General features: G+C 43.4%; 1 protein-coding gene across 2 annotated transcripts; it reads left to right on the top strand.

Moving 5' to 3' along the window:
* Positions 1–4,710: 4,710 nt before the first annotated feature.
* On the top strand, positions 4,711–14,386 carry tcf19l (transcription factor 19 (SC1), like). Of its 2 annotated transcripts, none has more exons than XM_027286632.1 (6): positions 4,711–4,927; positions 5,545–6,390; positions 8,187–8,356; positions 9,060–9,495; positions 9,753–10,263; positions 10,876–14,386. In XM_027286632.1, exons 2-6 carry the CDS (start codon positions 6,120–6,122, stop codon positions 11,216–11,218), a joined length of 1,731 nt encoding a protein of 576 aa, XP_027142433.1. In that variant the 5' UTR covers positions 4,711–4,927; positions 5,545–6,119; the 3' UTR covers positions 11,219–14,386. The 2 variants fall into 2 exon arrangements, with proteins under 2 accessions (XP_027142433.1, XP_027142432.1); XM_027286631.1 differs by having other exon boundaries at positions 4,711–5,074.
* Positions 14,387–15,946: the final 1,560 nt, after the last annotated feature.

Raw genomic sequence — 15,946 nt, 5'->3', positions numbered from 1 at the left:
TTCAGCAGTGTTGGAGTATCTGCAGTCACCTCTGGGGTGCGTTATTTCACACAGCAACAGTGCAACAAGGTGGTGGTCGGCCTCAATTAAGGCTCAGGCCAGTAACACGGGACAGATATAAAATACCAAACCATCAGGATCGAAACCCAACTCTATTTAAAGATTGTTTGTAAGAGTATAAATTTGATAATTCAAGAAGAATGTTGTGAAGAAAAGTAGGAAACATCCAATATTTGGAGATGCACTCATTTACTGTCCAACCAGAGTTTGACTCCAAGCTTTGTGCAAAGGCAACAGAGGAAAACTGCAAGCGTGCATCAAAACAGGAGAAAAATGCCAAGCAGCAGCTCCAAAATGTTTTCAGGCAACTTGTCTGCAAACAAACCAGGCACCAATACATCCAAGAATCATCTGAGCTGCTCAGCTAAATGCTCATTAAGCCACCGCGTCTTGTTTTACACTGAGATGTAGTAGGCCAACGTTTTCTTCTACTTCTACTTGTGCAAAGCTAAACACGTCCCCGTCCCTGAAGTCTGCTGAGGGCACAGAGATGAAAATGACAAACATATTTTTAGCCAATTTTTCTACCAACTGTTGTGCAGACTGTGAGAAAAGTCTCCTTGTTGTCAGATTTTGGGACTACCACTCGGTGAAAGGAACTATAACTGTATCAACGAACTAGTGGCAGAATGGTGATAAAGTCTGCACTTATATCTGAATAAGATCCTACAAAGCTGGCAGTGCAGGTAATGCTGGAATAAACTGGAAGTATTTTTCTATTCTTCAGCCAACATGGCTTGAATGCAGCTGAAGTAAATCAGCTTATTATATTCCTGTGATGATGCCGGGTAAAAAGATTCAGAGATAAATGGACCAACCAGAAAATTCAACAAATTCAAGTTTCCCGACATGTTGGAATAATAAAACTAAAGTTCAGCCAATCACAGCTGATGAAGGCTTCATGAAAGGATTTCACTTTCTGCCATTCAACCTCGTCTGATGTTTTCAAAGCCGCTATTCACAAAGCCCGTCAGAACAGAAGTGCTGATCCGTGTGTGGGTAGAGGGAGATTTAATAAAAACGTTCTGTCGGTTCTGGTAGCTTCACTCTTCTGCTAATCTACTAATATAATGAAAAACCAAGAACTTATGCCTGCAGTGTCGCAGAAAATCACTTTTGCTAAATATCAGAAGAACTGTCAAGCACAGTTTCTGAGACTGAAAAATTAATTTTTAATCCACTCCAGTGAGACTCTTTCTGTGATTGAATTTAGTCTTATCTTTGATTCATGACCGATAGATGGAGAAAATAATTAAAAACCACTGGTTCGTCACACCGAGCTCAATCTATCATCTATAGGAGCAACACCGTTTTAAATAAGACGAGCAAACTGATCCCAGTTCAGCAGCGCTCCTCGTCTGAGCTTTGTCAGAAATGCATTGTACTCTATCTGCTTGAAAAGTGTTGACGTCACCTCACCTCTGTCCCCACCGTGATGCTCCCAGCACCTGAGAATGTTTATACGAGAAAACAAAAAAATAATTTTCATATAATCAGTGTGTGTTTACTTTACATCATTCCAGACTAAAAAAGTGCATTTGGTGAAAAAAGTCACACCTCCTTTGAATGAATGTTCATGCCTGAAGACGTGTCATCGTGAGAACTTTTTGTAGCATCACATTTAGCACCAAAAAAAAAAAACTACTCTCGCTACTAACGTGCTTCGTATCTCTGCGTACTCTCATATTATAGCCTATATCTGCTGTCCCAGTGTATACCTAAGAGTTAGTGTAACTGCAGCATGCTGACCTGTAGATTGCTTGTGGGACAGCAGCCGTGATGCTGATAGCTAACAACGATAAGTATTAATATGAACTGCACTCTTCTGTACAGCGAGCCTCCTGAGTCCATCCTGAGCGTGCTGCTGAAGTCTGGCTGCGGTTTCCCATGACCCCTCCGACTCCTAACATCACCCGTCACTTTGGTGTTTGAGATTTGAGATAGTTAAAGGAGAACACTGGTGTTTTTTTAAAGCTCGCTGCCAATCATGTGCGTGTTTGCCGCCATTCATTATTATGCAATAAGAAATATTTGATACATCTATGAAATATAGAATTCAAACTTTGTTTTATTGCTACGTCACGGTCAACCACCTAAAAACTGTTTTTTATCTTTTCAGGGAAATATGAACTTTTAAAGTAAGACCAATCAGACGGCGAGCATTAAAAATTATTCCGGTACTCTCCTTTAACTCTTCTGAAGTTCTAAATTTTGAAGCTGATGGTAATATAAACATTATGTAACGTACATTCTCTGTCTCATTCCAAGGGGCATTAAAGTTTGCATTCCAGAGGTTTGTTTCATGTGGATGAAATATTACATTCACAGGTGATTTATTTAACAAACACCCCTCCTGGGTTTTGGGAAACTCCAGAGTCAGGATGGCTCACGAGGCTAAAGTAGATCCTGGTTGTTTCACACTCAGGCAGGAGAAGTATTGTCACTGTCAATATTACTATAATGCAACTTTCACATGAGAAAAAAAATCATCTTTCCTTTGCACTTGATTGCAAAATGTATCTGCAGATGATTTTATTTTTCTCTAATCAACTAATCACAGCTTCATTTGGGTTATGATAATAGTCCTGAATGTACATTTCATAGTTTAAAGGCGTGTGTGTAAAAGAGAACGTGCAGCTGACTGTGCTGTCTTAACGCTCAGGTGACTGAATATGAGAGGTTATATCAAACTCTTCATGTCTTTTAGGGAAAAAGTGGGATAAAATCAAGATGTATGGGTCGGTTTGTTAAATCTGTGTGAACAAAACACAGAATTCATCCAGGATTAAAAAGGTGCGAGGAGAAATCTTGGTTCACCTGCATGAACGTCTCTGTTGTCATGTGTTGTTGTTGTTTTGTTTACGAAAGGAATAAGTTCATATGGAAGAGTTCGGATTTTTCCAAAGCTCGGTAATCATTGACTCTAACGATACTTCACGGCACTGCCATGAACAAGCGACCACACCCCTTCGTTTGCTTGAAGAATAAATCAGTGATTATTTATATTCTGGTATTATATAAGACCTTTTGGCATCCTGCACAGAATTTTGTAAAGCTTCTCTTTTTTCTGTAATGAATGAATAATTCCAATTAAATGACTTTTCAACAGAGAGTGAATCAAAAGGTTTATTTTGTGTGTGTGTCTGATTCTGATGCTCTTCTCTTCACTCAAGTGTTTTTCCATTTAAATTTCAGCGTCGGACGAGCAGGCATTTCTAAAACATGCCAGATCTTACAGTCCTCAAACATTTTCCAAATAAAGCGGCTTAAAGAACACGATGGTCCAAAATTGCATCTTTTCAATTTTAAGATTACAGAAGATTCAGCTTAGAAAGAAAGAACAAATTTGAGGCACTCGTGCTCGAGTATTCCTGTTTCATGCAGCTTTTTACTTGAGTGTATAAAGACAGTGATGAGGTTCTCAGGGAGAAGCATGTCTGTCAGTGAATCACCATAAATAACATAAAATAACATGTATGGACGTGAATGTTGAAAGCTCTCATAACTCAAAAATGTTTCTTGCACACTGTAACTTCAGAATATTTGAGCTCAGGATCATGAGATCTACCCAAGAATCCTGTTTTTCAGATGCAGGAGGAAAGTTTCTCTGTGTTCACTTCTGTGCCATGAGCCAGTTTGCAACTTATAGAAGCGGGATATGAAAATGTGCAAATGCACAAAGTGGGAAACAGACTGAGAAAAGCCACACTAATACATTATACACATACCACACTGTGAATATAATTAAATCTGTAATCTGACACAAACATGATCAATCACTTTGAAGTTGTTGCCCATTATTTAACTGTAAATTTGATCTTTTATATACCTTTAATATATATATATCTATTATATATCTATATATTATATTATATATATATATATATATATTATATATATATTAAAGTATTTCTGATTCTGATTCAAAACCTTAATTAAATAATTCAAGTATGTGAGTATTATCATCCAAAGTATCAAAAGTAAAGTACTTATTCTGCAGTAAAATAGTCAGTGCTTTATTAATATATGCATACATGTTTTATTTTACTGCTGCGCATCTTAAGAACTGGTTACATACTCTTTAATCCACATGGAAAGCACAACAGATCACATGTGAGAACCCCATGAGTTTTAAATGTTTTTGTACCATACATTTTATTTACTATTGTTTTGATATTTTATTATGTATAGTTTGTTCTTTATCTATCTATCTATCTATCTATCTATCTATCTATCTATCTATCTATCTATCTATCTATCTATCTATCTATCTATCTATCTATCTATCTATCTATTTTATAAAGTTAATTTATTCTAAGAAGTCAGATAATTTTCTCAGCCCACAAAGGAAAACTTCCTTTAGTTTATGTGAAAAAGTCAAATCCAGAATCATAAATGTGCAGACACAGTTTTCACTGGACAGGAAGAGTCTGCAAATGTGTAATCTAAAAAGTAACTAGTAACTAAAGATGCAATAGAGTATTCCTGTGGTATGAGTAGAACGTTACATCAAAGTACTGTAAATGTACTTAGTTAATGAAAGACCTCCATGGCTCCGCATGCGTGTCCTCCTCACGCACGCACGCACGCACTCACGCACGCTCCCGCAGAAGGCGCCCTGGCCGTCAGCCAATCGGGGCGGAGCAGGACGTGACGCGGGTTCTAGCGCTAGGAAGCCCCGGGAGTGGCGCGCCAAATTTCAAAGGACTTCCTCCTGGAAGCAGAGGCTGCGGACGGACCACGGCCACGGAAAAACCCGCAGAGACCGTCAAACACGCAGATCCGGAGCTTAAACCCGCAGCACGACGCGTGGACGGCGTGAGAGCGGCTCCGGGTCCGGATCCGGGACTGGATCTCTGCAGCTGCTGTAAGTGTCAGATCCGACTCTGAACCAACAGCTAGCTGTTCCTGTGGCACGAGCTACACGCATCATGCGCACGCGGGTCAGCGCAGATTGAAGCACGAGCACGGACTGCACGAGCACGTGTGCAGATGTGCGTGAAATATAGACAAGGTCAGATGATCTGAGGAGGTCTGTGTCTCTGTGTCTCTGTGTCTCTGTGTCTCTGTGTCTTTGTGTCTCTGTGTCTCTGTGTCTCTGTGTCTCTGTGTCTCTGTCTTTGTGTCTCTGTGTCCATGAGCTGTGATGCATGCGGTGATCAGAGTCCAGCTGACTGTCTTTGTGTCCCTGTGTCTTTGTGTCCCTGTGTCTTTGTGTCTCTGTGTCTTTGTGTCTCTGTGTCCATGATCTATGATGCATGCAGTGATCAGAGTCCAGCTGACAGTCTCTGTGTCTTTGTGTCTCTGTGTCTCTGTGTCCAGCTGACAGCTTCTGTGTTTCTGTTTCACTCTGAGATTTGATTCAACGTGTTTCTGCTTTCACACCAGCTCAGCTGTCAAATCATTTTCAGACACTGATTAGAGAAATTAAGCAGAATGCATTTCTTTGTTTGTTTCATGGACTTTTCTTTCGTCTTCTTGCAGATCAGACGGTTCAACCGTGTCAGGCTCTCCACCTGTGTGAGGCGGCTGGTGTCAGGAGCCTGGGATTTTAATCTCACACACACACACACACACACACACACACACACACACACACAGATGACAGCTGTTCAGGCCTGGAAATATTAAAAGTCAGAGCTGTAAAAGTCACGGCTGTCACAGCTTTGCTCTTTATGATTTTAACGTTTACGGTAACACACGCTTTTATTGTGAAATCTGTTTGAGTTTGAGCTCATATGCTCCATACCTTCATTATTTATTCATGCATTCACACCAGGACACAAGTCATCATCTTTCCGTATTAAATCAGACACCTGTGGCTCGGAGCTGCTGCACCTGTCTGTAACCTCCACGCTCGCTGCTGCCTTCAGTCTTTCATCTTGCTCCAGCTTTATGTTGGCGGTCGGCACTCTGTGGTCAGATGCCTTCAGTTTAACTTCCGTCCACTAGTAACCAGTTGTATCTCACGATGGATCGCAGCCTCCTCTAACTCAGGGCCGCTCACAGACAAAGTGCGGCCTCTGGGTGGGCCAGGTGGACAATCGGACCCTTCAGTCATGCTGTCTGGGGTGCAGCCATGCTTCCAGCTGCTTCGGATCGGATCCTCGGCCGGCGACTCGGTGCGGGACCTGTACACGTTCAGGCCGACGCTGAGCCACTCCGTGTTCCGTCTGGGCCGGGCGGCCGAGCTTTGTGACGTCACGCTGGACTCGACATCTGTGTCGAGAATCCACGCCGAGCTGCACGCGGAGAAGGAGGCGAGCGGAGGTGACGCGGCGCCGCAGGAGGACGGCTGCAGGGTCCACATCAAGGACAGGAGCAGTCATGGTGAGAGTCACACACAGAGTCGGTGTGAGGATTACTCACAGCTCTACAGTCATTGTGGAAGAGAGGAGGAGTCACACACCCTCTTACAAGAAATACAAGTACTGACACACTAACTGAGGAAGTACTGACACAAATACCAAAGCCGACACCTGCAGCTGAGACACACACACTGAGGACGCATCTCTGAAACTTTAACTTTTAAAAACTTTTCAGGACGTTTATCTCGTTTAGAGTTGCGGAACTTCCCCAGCCTGTTGAGGAGCATGTAATGCCTCCAGTTAGAGCTGCTGCAATAAAAGAAATTGGAGTTTGATAGCGACGATAAGGAGGTAATTAAAGACCGTCCTGATCTTTGACCCGGATTTCTTTGTGAGCCCGTGCACGAAGCCAGCTCCGGACTGATTATATAAAAATGGATTTAAACAAGCGCACGAGCAACAAATTAAAAGAAAAACTCACGTAAAGTTTATTAGAAAGATGTTTGTGAATCTTCAGAGCAGCTTCAGCGCTCAACACAGATTCTACAAGAAGCATGAACACAGGTCGACTGTGAAGGACGAGTCTGACTCGTCTGCATCAGTCCACTCATTTATCTACGCATTACTGTTTTACCAGGATCTGATCAAACTTATTATGAACATGAAAATATAAACAGCATAAATATCAGTCTTGGAAGATGAGATGAGATCAGATGATGAGTAACTGACCTTGATGTGTCTTTCCTTCAGCTATAGTGAAGAAACCCGATGGACTGGAAGTTTCTTTATTGATTGTGAATGAATCTTTTTGGACTGTTGATCGAACAAAACAAACCAAACGTCACCGTGAGCTGTGGAAACTGGCAGCGGGCATCTGTCTTCTGTTTTGTGACCTTTCGTAAACCGAAAACTTCATCGATTAGTCGAGAGAATAATCAGCAGGTTAATCAGCGGCGGCGGCGCCACTTGAAATGAATAAAAAACGCACACGCTGCAGATACACGAGTTTTAAGATTAGAAGTAATTTAAAGCACCAATAAGCATGATAGATATTCAGACACATGCAGATAATATATGATCAGCTATAAGTCTGTTTCATTCAGTTTGAAGTGCACATGAAACAGCTGATATATACAGGGAACAAATGGACAATAAGACTGTTAACGAGCAAGATTAAGAAGCAGTGATGGTGGATGTGATGTCTGTAAGTAGGCGTCACACACACACACACACACACACACACACACACACACACGGCAGGTCAGATATTACACCTTCACTGCGTCGGTATGCTAATGAGTCTTAAGTGAAACCTGAAGTGCTCGGGAAGCAGAACGAGGTGAGCAGGGAGTGAAAGTCTTCTCTTAAGCCCGGTGGACTGTGTCTGACAGGCTCCCAATCTAAGCTGCGCCCTCACTGTCTAATTTTTCAAGTAATTTCACAGTCTGTTTCACACATTTTTCATTCCCGCTATTAAAATTACATTTTAGTATTCACCGTGCATTTCTCATTTTGCTCTGCGGTGTCGTGGCCGTGGTGATTGCCTCGTAGCGTCCCGGCTCTCTCTCCTCGGTTCCAGGTCCATTTCACAGGCTGTTTTACATTTTGCCTCAGTTCTGCGAGCGGCAAACACATTGATAGTCAACAAGCGACTTTATTTTGATTTATTCGTGTTTGTCAGACGTTGCATATTAAAAAAAAGTTCTGTGATGATAAGGTGACATCGTCTTCAGCTGGACTCTAAACACCAGACTTCAGCTCATTAAACGCCGGCTCTTTGTACTGACACATTCTTGCTTCTTGTTCTCGTGTTGCTAGGCACCTGGGTCAATGAAGTCCGCCTGCAGCGTGGCGTCCAGTGGGAGCTCTCTGACGGCGACACGCTGACCTTCGGGGGTCAGTCGGCTCCGGGGAGCCCAGAGTTCTACTTCCTCTTCCAGAAGGTCAAAGTTCGCCCGCTGGACTTTGACGCTATCACAATTCCAAAGGTGATCTTTGTTTCTCAACACAGAGATGCAGTCGCCTGTTTACCGCCTGGTTCTGTGCAGATTCAGTTTAACAGCTGAACTTTTCAGATCTGTGTGGGTCTGTGCAAGCTTCGGGTTAAACAGCAAGTCTGGATGTTTGGTGTCTGTGCATCACAGTTCAGACTTTTCACAGCTGAACATTAACCAGTGGCAAACTTATGAACACCAGAGATCATCAATGAATTTATAAGCTGCATGAAGAGTTGAAGTTTTTCCTAGAGTTGGAATTATTTAGATAGATGTTGAAGACAAGCTGATGGTACACCGTCTCACGGCTTCATTCCACATAGCACATGCTGCATCAAGCTGCACAGACAGACACAGCAACACAGTAAAACCATTTAATTGCACAGCCTACCTGCCTAAAACCAAGGACCAATTCAACAACATGAGGAGGGCAACATGCTCTGATCCTGCAGGATGTAACAGAACAGCCTTGCAGACACAAAATCATGGAGACGTGCACGGTGAAATACATTTGTAGTTCATGGCACAGCTCACAGTCTGGGCACAGAGGACAAAGGAGAAGTTATACTGCATGTTTCTAATCGACACTGTCTCACGTTCACGATGCTGCTGCTGCAAATACTCGAGCACTAAATCTGAGTTTCCCTCCCACTCATGCTTCACTTTCTAATTTATATATTCACATCTCGTCTCCTAGGCGGGCTCTTTCTCCTCAGACTTACAGAACCGGATCAGAACTAATCTGGACCGCAAAGTGGCCGCCAACCTGGACCTGTCCAAGCTGTCCATCAACCGGGCCACCGTCATCCTCAACTCCATCGGCAGCCTGAGTAAGATGAAGGGCAGCGCCTGGACCTTTAAGAGGAGCCACAGCCACGAGGGAACCGTCTCGGACCCGGGCTCCTCCTCCTCGCCTCCTCTGGCTGTGGGCTTCTCCTCCCTCCTCCCTCCCTCCACCCCTCCGTCGTTGTCCTCCGCAGCTTCGGTGCCTTCGACAAAGTCCCTCCAGTCGACCTCCAGGAGCAGGAGGAAGTCGGCTCACACGGTGCTCCTCGAGGACGACAGTTCAGACGAACCGAGAAGTCGAGGAGGCGGCGGCGGCGGAGGAGGAGGAGGAGGAGGTGCAGGAGGAGGTGAGGCTTTCTGAGAACAAACTGCAGGTTTTTAGAAGAGCTGTCATTTGTTAATGGAGGCATGTGTGACAGAGGATATTCTCTTTTATTCAGACAGATTTTATAAGAAACATGTAACGAGTTAAAACAGCACAAAAGAGCAAATGTGTGAAAATGAGAATAAATCGTCAGAGTTGTGGTTAGATGTTTGAATGCAGCCTTCTAAAGAATAAAAAGTCTTTATCTGACGTGTATGACAATAATCTTGTGATGTTCAGCTCCAGCAGGAGTCGTGGAGGATGGACCGAGGGCGAGGCCGAAGAAGAGGCGGCGGCTCTACAAGTCTGAGTCTGAGAGTTTCAGCTCCCCGCCTCCTCTGCCGCTGCAGCCCAAGAGCCACAACGATGTGCGAAGGCCTCTGCAGGCCAAGCCCTTCCCCGTTGGCATCAGGACCATTGGCAGTTTCCACGGCGCCATGACCAACAGCAGACTCAACCACCACCTCCTTCAGGCGTCGTTCACCAACCCAGCCGTCAGCAAGCAAGAAGTGCAGACGGTGCACCGGGTCCAGACGGTGGTGCACGGCAACATCGCAGCTTTCCGACAGCAGAAACCCGGCCACAGTTCTCCGACTGCGCAGAGGGGCAGGCGGAGGGCGCACAGCTCTCCGGTTTTCTCCCCTCTGGTGGTCGGAGGGGAGAGCTACAGCCTGGCTTCACCCTCAGTGAGGATCCGCACGGAGGAGAGAGGAGGCAGGGTGCAGTTCAACAGATTTCACCACTCAGCAAGGTACGACTGTCTGCAGGAATCTGTCTCTGCAACCGACCGAGGTCTCTCAGATAATCCTGGAGGCATCCTGCCACCACGGGGAGTCAGAAACCTTTAAAGGTCGACTGTGTGGAATATCTTATGTTTTCATTTGAGGATTTAATTAGTGTATAATCACCTGGAAATAAGAATAACGGAGTCAAGTGTTGAACCAGCGGTTGAATCGAGTGTTGCAGTCTGCAGCTGCAGCACTGGGTGCCACTAAATCCTTCAGTCTTTCACCACATGAGCTTTAATATCTAACAAGGTTTCATGTTTTAATGCTAGTTCAGCATGAAATGAGGACAGAAGTGATGAAAATGATCTAATAAACCGATCCCACCTTGCATTGTAATTATGTGCTGTGATCACACAGTTCTTCTGTTTGATCCCCAAAACAGCCAGAATTACTTTTTTGCACATTTCCTGCTGCTGAGGTGTGTAAATATCTGTAATCAGCTTAACGGCTGATTTAATAAGGAATGTAACAGACGCAGACGCTGAGTTTTTACTTATTTGTTTGCATTTTACAGTCAAACTAAACAGAAATGAGCAGGACGTGTTTAACCCTCACGATTTCTTTTCTCCTCTCAGCAAGCGGCGAGGTCGCCCCAGGAAACACCCCCCCCCTCCCCGGCCGTCCCTGCCCTCTCCATCCTCCTCGTCTTCTTCTTCTACCTCCTCGGCCTCGTCCTCGTCCGGCTCCTCTTCGTCCTCCTCCGACGATGAGGACGACGACGACGAGGAAGACGGAGAGGCGGCCGTCGGGACGGTGGATTCGTGCGCGGCGCCGCGCTGTCGGATGCCCCAGCAGGACACGGTGCAGTGGATCCAGTGCGACGTTTGCGACGCCTGGTACCACATAGACTGTCTGCACATCGACCGCAAGAAGCTCCTCAAGGACCCCAACGCTGACTTCCACTGCGGGTGTCGCTGATAGGAGAGAAGCCGAGTGTGTGACGGTGAAATGACTTTCAAATTATCACGTTCTTTCCCTTAAACGTTTGTTTCCTCAGCCACGCTCGTGAAGATCAACAGACTTTTCATTAAAGACTTCTTCTCTTGGCCGCTGAGCTGCTCTCCTCAAGCATGCAGTGCTTTTTTTTTTCTTACCTCAGCAGCAGCAGCAGCTGGCGAGGGCGGTAAAAGAGTTTCTGTCAACTTTTACACCCCGACCTTCCCAAGTTTGAGGATTTGTGACCCGGCAGTCACACGGCTCCGGCCCGACTCCGTTTCAGGGCTCAGCCTTTAAAGGAGGAGGAGGCGAAACCAAAATGAAATGTCTCGGGCCTGGAGAGGAGCCATGAGGGCAGGAAAACATGATGAAATGTTTCTGAGCACGCACCCACCGTGGGCGGCCGTTGACCAGGAGGCAGCATTCAGGAAGATTAATGAAATGTTTCAGATCAAGTCCATACAGGGCGATTACACTTTCCTCAGATGTCTAAGTGCAGCCACCGTGTCAATTTTTCAAGGCAGAGCAGGTCCTTCAGTGAACGTTTACTGGTGCTGTTCCAACTCCACCTCCCCTCCCCAAAATAAATCAGCGATGGGCTGGGTGGCAGCACCGGCCGAGGGGCGGGCGTGCGATGTTTCAGGGCGATTCAAAGCCAGAAAACGTGTCAGCAGAGCTCCGTCGTCGTTGCTGATGATCGGTGCTCTCGGGACGATAATCAAATGTTTCAATGCACTTCAAGAGAAGCAGACACTCGGTTCTTTTAGAGGGGGGATGGGCGCTGCAGTGTGACTGTGTGTCTGCTGGTTTCTGAGGACTCATCACCAGTGAAATGTCATGAAATATCATCCACTGATGTATCAGGAGGAACAGATTCAGTAAAGGTCTCTGACTGCAGGGTCGAGTCTTGATGTGACAGGTCTCCTCTCGTTACACTGACTGAAAGTGGACGCTTTAGTCCCGGGCTGGACCTGCCTGAACTGTTCTCCACTGCAGAGCAGTACATGCACACACAGATGTTTGCTCAGGTGCTGCTGGAGTGGAATAAAATCCAAACGTAGAGCTCTGAATTCTTCTTAAGCACCTTTTCTATTATTTAAATCAAAGTCTTTACTTTGCGTCACTCGGATCTGTGGCAGCGTTGAAGATGAACTGTCCGGGCCGGTGTTGTGTAAAAAGGGGTCTGAGGGAGAAAATGTAGAAAACTTTATTCTTGAGCAATAAAATATGAAAAAAGCAACTAAAAAAAAAAATTAATTTTTAACTTGTTAATAGCTGACGGCAGACTAATGATTGCTTCCAGCTTCACTGAAGCCTGGAGACTCATTACTCAGTAACTTCTCGTGCTACTTCGCCGCCTCCTCTCAGCAACGTCGCTGGTTAAGTAGCCGGCAAGACGATGTCAGAAGAAAAACCTCTGAGAATTAGTTTAGGGAGTCAGTTAATTTTCAATTCAGTGGGTTCATCTAAAAATCCAATTATTAAAAAGAAAAAAAAAAGTGTTGACCCATAAATTTATTTAATGGAATTAATAAATGTAACAAGTCAAAAAGCTCCGACGACCTATCACCATGAAATAAACCAACATTTTAATCTTAATGTGAGGTCCCATCGCCTCCCTGCAGTAACAGACGATATCAGTCATATAGGACTTAACGTGATGCTGCTTAACGCAGATTTTAAAGACTCGTTTGGTCCCGTTGAGCCGTTCTGACTGTAAAATGTTTGCTTTGGGTTTTCTCTGTTGATCTTCGAGTTTTGTGTGTCTCTCGTTTGCAGACAAACATGTCTGTGTCGCATATTCGTCTTGTCTCTTTAGATTTTTGAGCTCTACACATATTTAAAAAGCGTGTTCATGTCTTCAGTCAAAGAAATGTGCCATCGTCGTTCACGGTGTCACGCTGCTGCGTCAGCTGCCGCCTCACCGTGCGCCTGTTTGACGCTTTTCATGTGGCGTGCCGAACGAGAAACAAAAAAAATAAGATGTGCTGAAACCGACTGCTGCCACTGATACCTTTTTAATTGGTGAGGTGAATGTGACAAACTTTAACAACAACCAAGCACAGAAAACTGTGATATTGAAAAAAGAAATGAGCGCACAGTGCAAAAGTACTGAAGTTGTGATTTTTTTAAAAATGCAGAGTTCATTCAGCGTCACGCTGCTGTTTCTACCTGAAAGTTCTGATGCTGTCACATTTTGAGGCAATGCAGATGGACTGTTGAGACAGATCTGAGGGGAAACGTCCGAGCTGACACCAGAAAGAAGTCGTTTATCGAGCAGAGATTACAAAAACACAGCTTCGATGGAAAATCTGCTGCTGCTCTGTAACTCTTAATATCTCTTTGGATTGTTTGTCTCTGGCTGTAATGGTCGTAGACATTGTTCACAAACTCCAGACGTTAATAGACTCATTTAATCATGGATGTAATTGTTAGCTGCAGCACTGGTTGACAGATATATTGTGTTGCAGAATTATCACAGTGGAGCTGTAAAAACTCAACGTTTCGCTCCTCGTTAACGCAGGAGACTATTTACAACGAATGACCACAAATGAATCGACCAGCTGCCATATTCATAAACTGCTGTTCTGTAGCTGTGGTCAGGAAATCTCTTCATCTCTTAAAGTGGCTCCTGTCTGATGCTCGATAAGTCGTCCTCACTCATCAATAACCGCACCATTAGCAGCTCTTTTCCATTCGCGTCGCCTCAAAGAGAAACAACTTTTCTGTGAACGTCTTTCCATCTTTGGCAGATTTAAAGTTTGTGGCCAGTATTTCTGATCATTGCACTGTCGTCGTCGCCTCGTTGTTTCAGTATTTCATTTGTGCCATCTGCTGAACGTGCAGCACGCTCGAGCACTGCAGGTTTTTTTTACAGTTTACAGTTAAAATCCCAAAACGCGGGATTCTTCCAGCGATGAAATGAAGCCAATCAAAGGGATTGTTTTGGAACTCATATTTCCATAAGTCAGTTTCTCTCAGTTCACTCTTCTCTCTTCTTCACTTTAGCTATCACATCGAAATGCAGACACGCAGCACAGTTTGACTTTGTTGGTGTTGTACAGAATTAAACCGATTGTCATTATTCTCTGAGACGCCATCAGCGTCAAAGTTATCAGGGAAGAAATAAAGAATATTCATAAAAATGTGTCTTTGGCGTTGTGTCTTGTTTTATCTGTTCCCAGAGAAGAATCTAAAGAGGCTGGCATCTAAAACACGTTTCAGATCAAGTCATGATTGATGAAACATTGATAATATAAATTTACATTTTGTTTTGCTCCGGGCTTTAAAAGAAACTTGAGCTGTGATTTATCTGCTTATTATGTTCATTGCTTTCTTTGAAATGATCACGGCAGACTGAGTCAACAAGCAAAGACAACATCTTCATAATTGCAGCTCATTATCTCGCGCTTTCTTTTTTTCTTTTCTCTTAAACTTCATAATGGATTTGTCTTATCTGCGTTCTCCATGCATGAAGTTACATTTCTTCACAGAATTACTGCTTACAGCGTCTGTGGTTTGACAGTTCAAAGAGAAGGCGACATGAGCAGAGTTTACACAGATATTTTAAGGTAGATTACATGTGTAATATCCTCATTTATTTTACATTTTTTAGATATTTCTCAGCTCAAAAGCAGAAAGAGAGAGAGGGGGCGACATACATACTATTTAATCTGAGAGAATTTAACGTGCAGAATCATTTAAGGCTAATTTAATTTCAGCGTGACATCTGAGAAGGCTGATAAGGAATTGTGCAGGTCCTGTGAAATGAAGCGTGTTTGAATTCTTATGTAAACTCAGTTCCTCTGTGATGATTTCATAATATTATAGAAAATACATTTCCCACATTCCCACAGTTGTATTTTTTTTCTTAATATATATTATTTACCAACTCTGTGTCAGACTGTGCTTTAATTCTTAATGTTTGAAAATTATGCATAACATTACACACGTTACATTATATTGTAAGGTTCGTGTGTGTGTGTGTGTATATGTATATATATATATATTATATAATTGTATATATATATCTGTATTGTGTGTGTGTGGATATGGTATGTATGTGTATATATGTGTGTGTGTGTTTATTTATTTGGTCTGTATGTGTGTGGTATATATATGTGTGTGTGTGTGTGTGTTGTGTGTTGTGTGTATTATGTTGTATTGTATGTATATATGTATGTATATATATATGTGTGTGTATATAATATATATGTATGTATGTATGTATGTGTTGTATGTTATGTAGGTATGTGTGGATGTATGTAGGTATTGTGTGATATAGATGTGTATATATATATATTATATATATATATATATATATATATATATAGTATATATTATATCTATGTATATAATATGTTATATAAGTTGTATATGTATATATAATGTATGTTTAGCTTTTCCAGCAGCACAATGCCACAGAGTTGAGCCTCAGCTGATTCCTTCAATCCTCAACACAGACTGAACATTTTAGCAGGTTGCTGGGTTAATCACGAGGTTCATGCAGAGCTCCTGTAAACTGGCAGTTAAAGGGCAATATGATGTGCACGAGTCATGAAAATTAATGTGCTTAACAGTGATTAACCCCATCACGTCTGTTTAAGGCACCAGTCAGTGCATGTGCATTTGAAAGTGGTGGAGGTGTGTATGTATGTGTGTGTGTGTCACACAGCTGGCTGGGCTGGTGAAGAATAAGACATGTGCACT

Source organism: Larimichthys crocea, chromosome XIII (genome assembly GCF_000972845.2).
Source record: "Larimichthys crocea isolate SSNF chromosome XIII, L_crocea_2.0, whole genome shotgun sequence".
Lineage (NCBI taxonomy): Eukaryota > Metazoa > Chordata > Actinopteri > Sciaenidae > Larimichthys > Larimichthys crocea.
The sequence above is the reverse complement of the archived record's forward strand: the minus strand, read 5'-3'. Positions and strand labels throughout refer to the sequence as shown.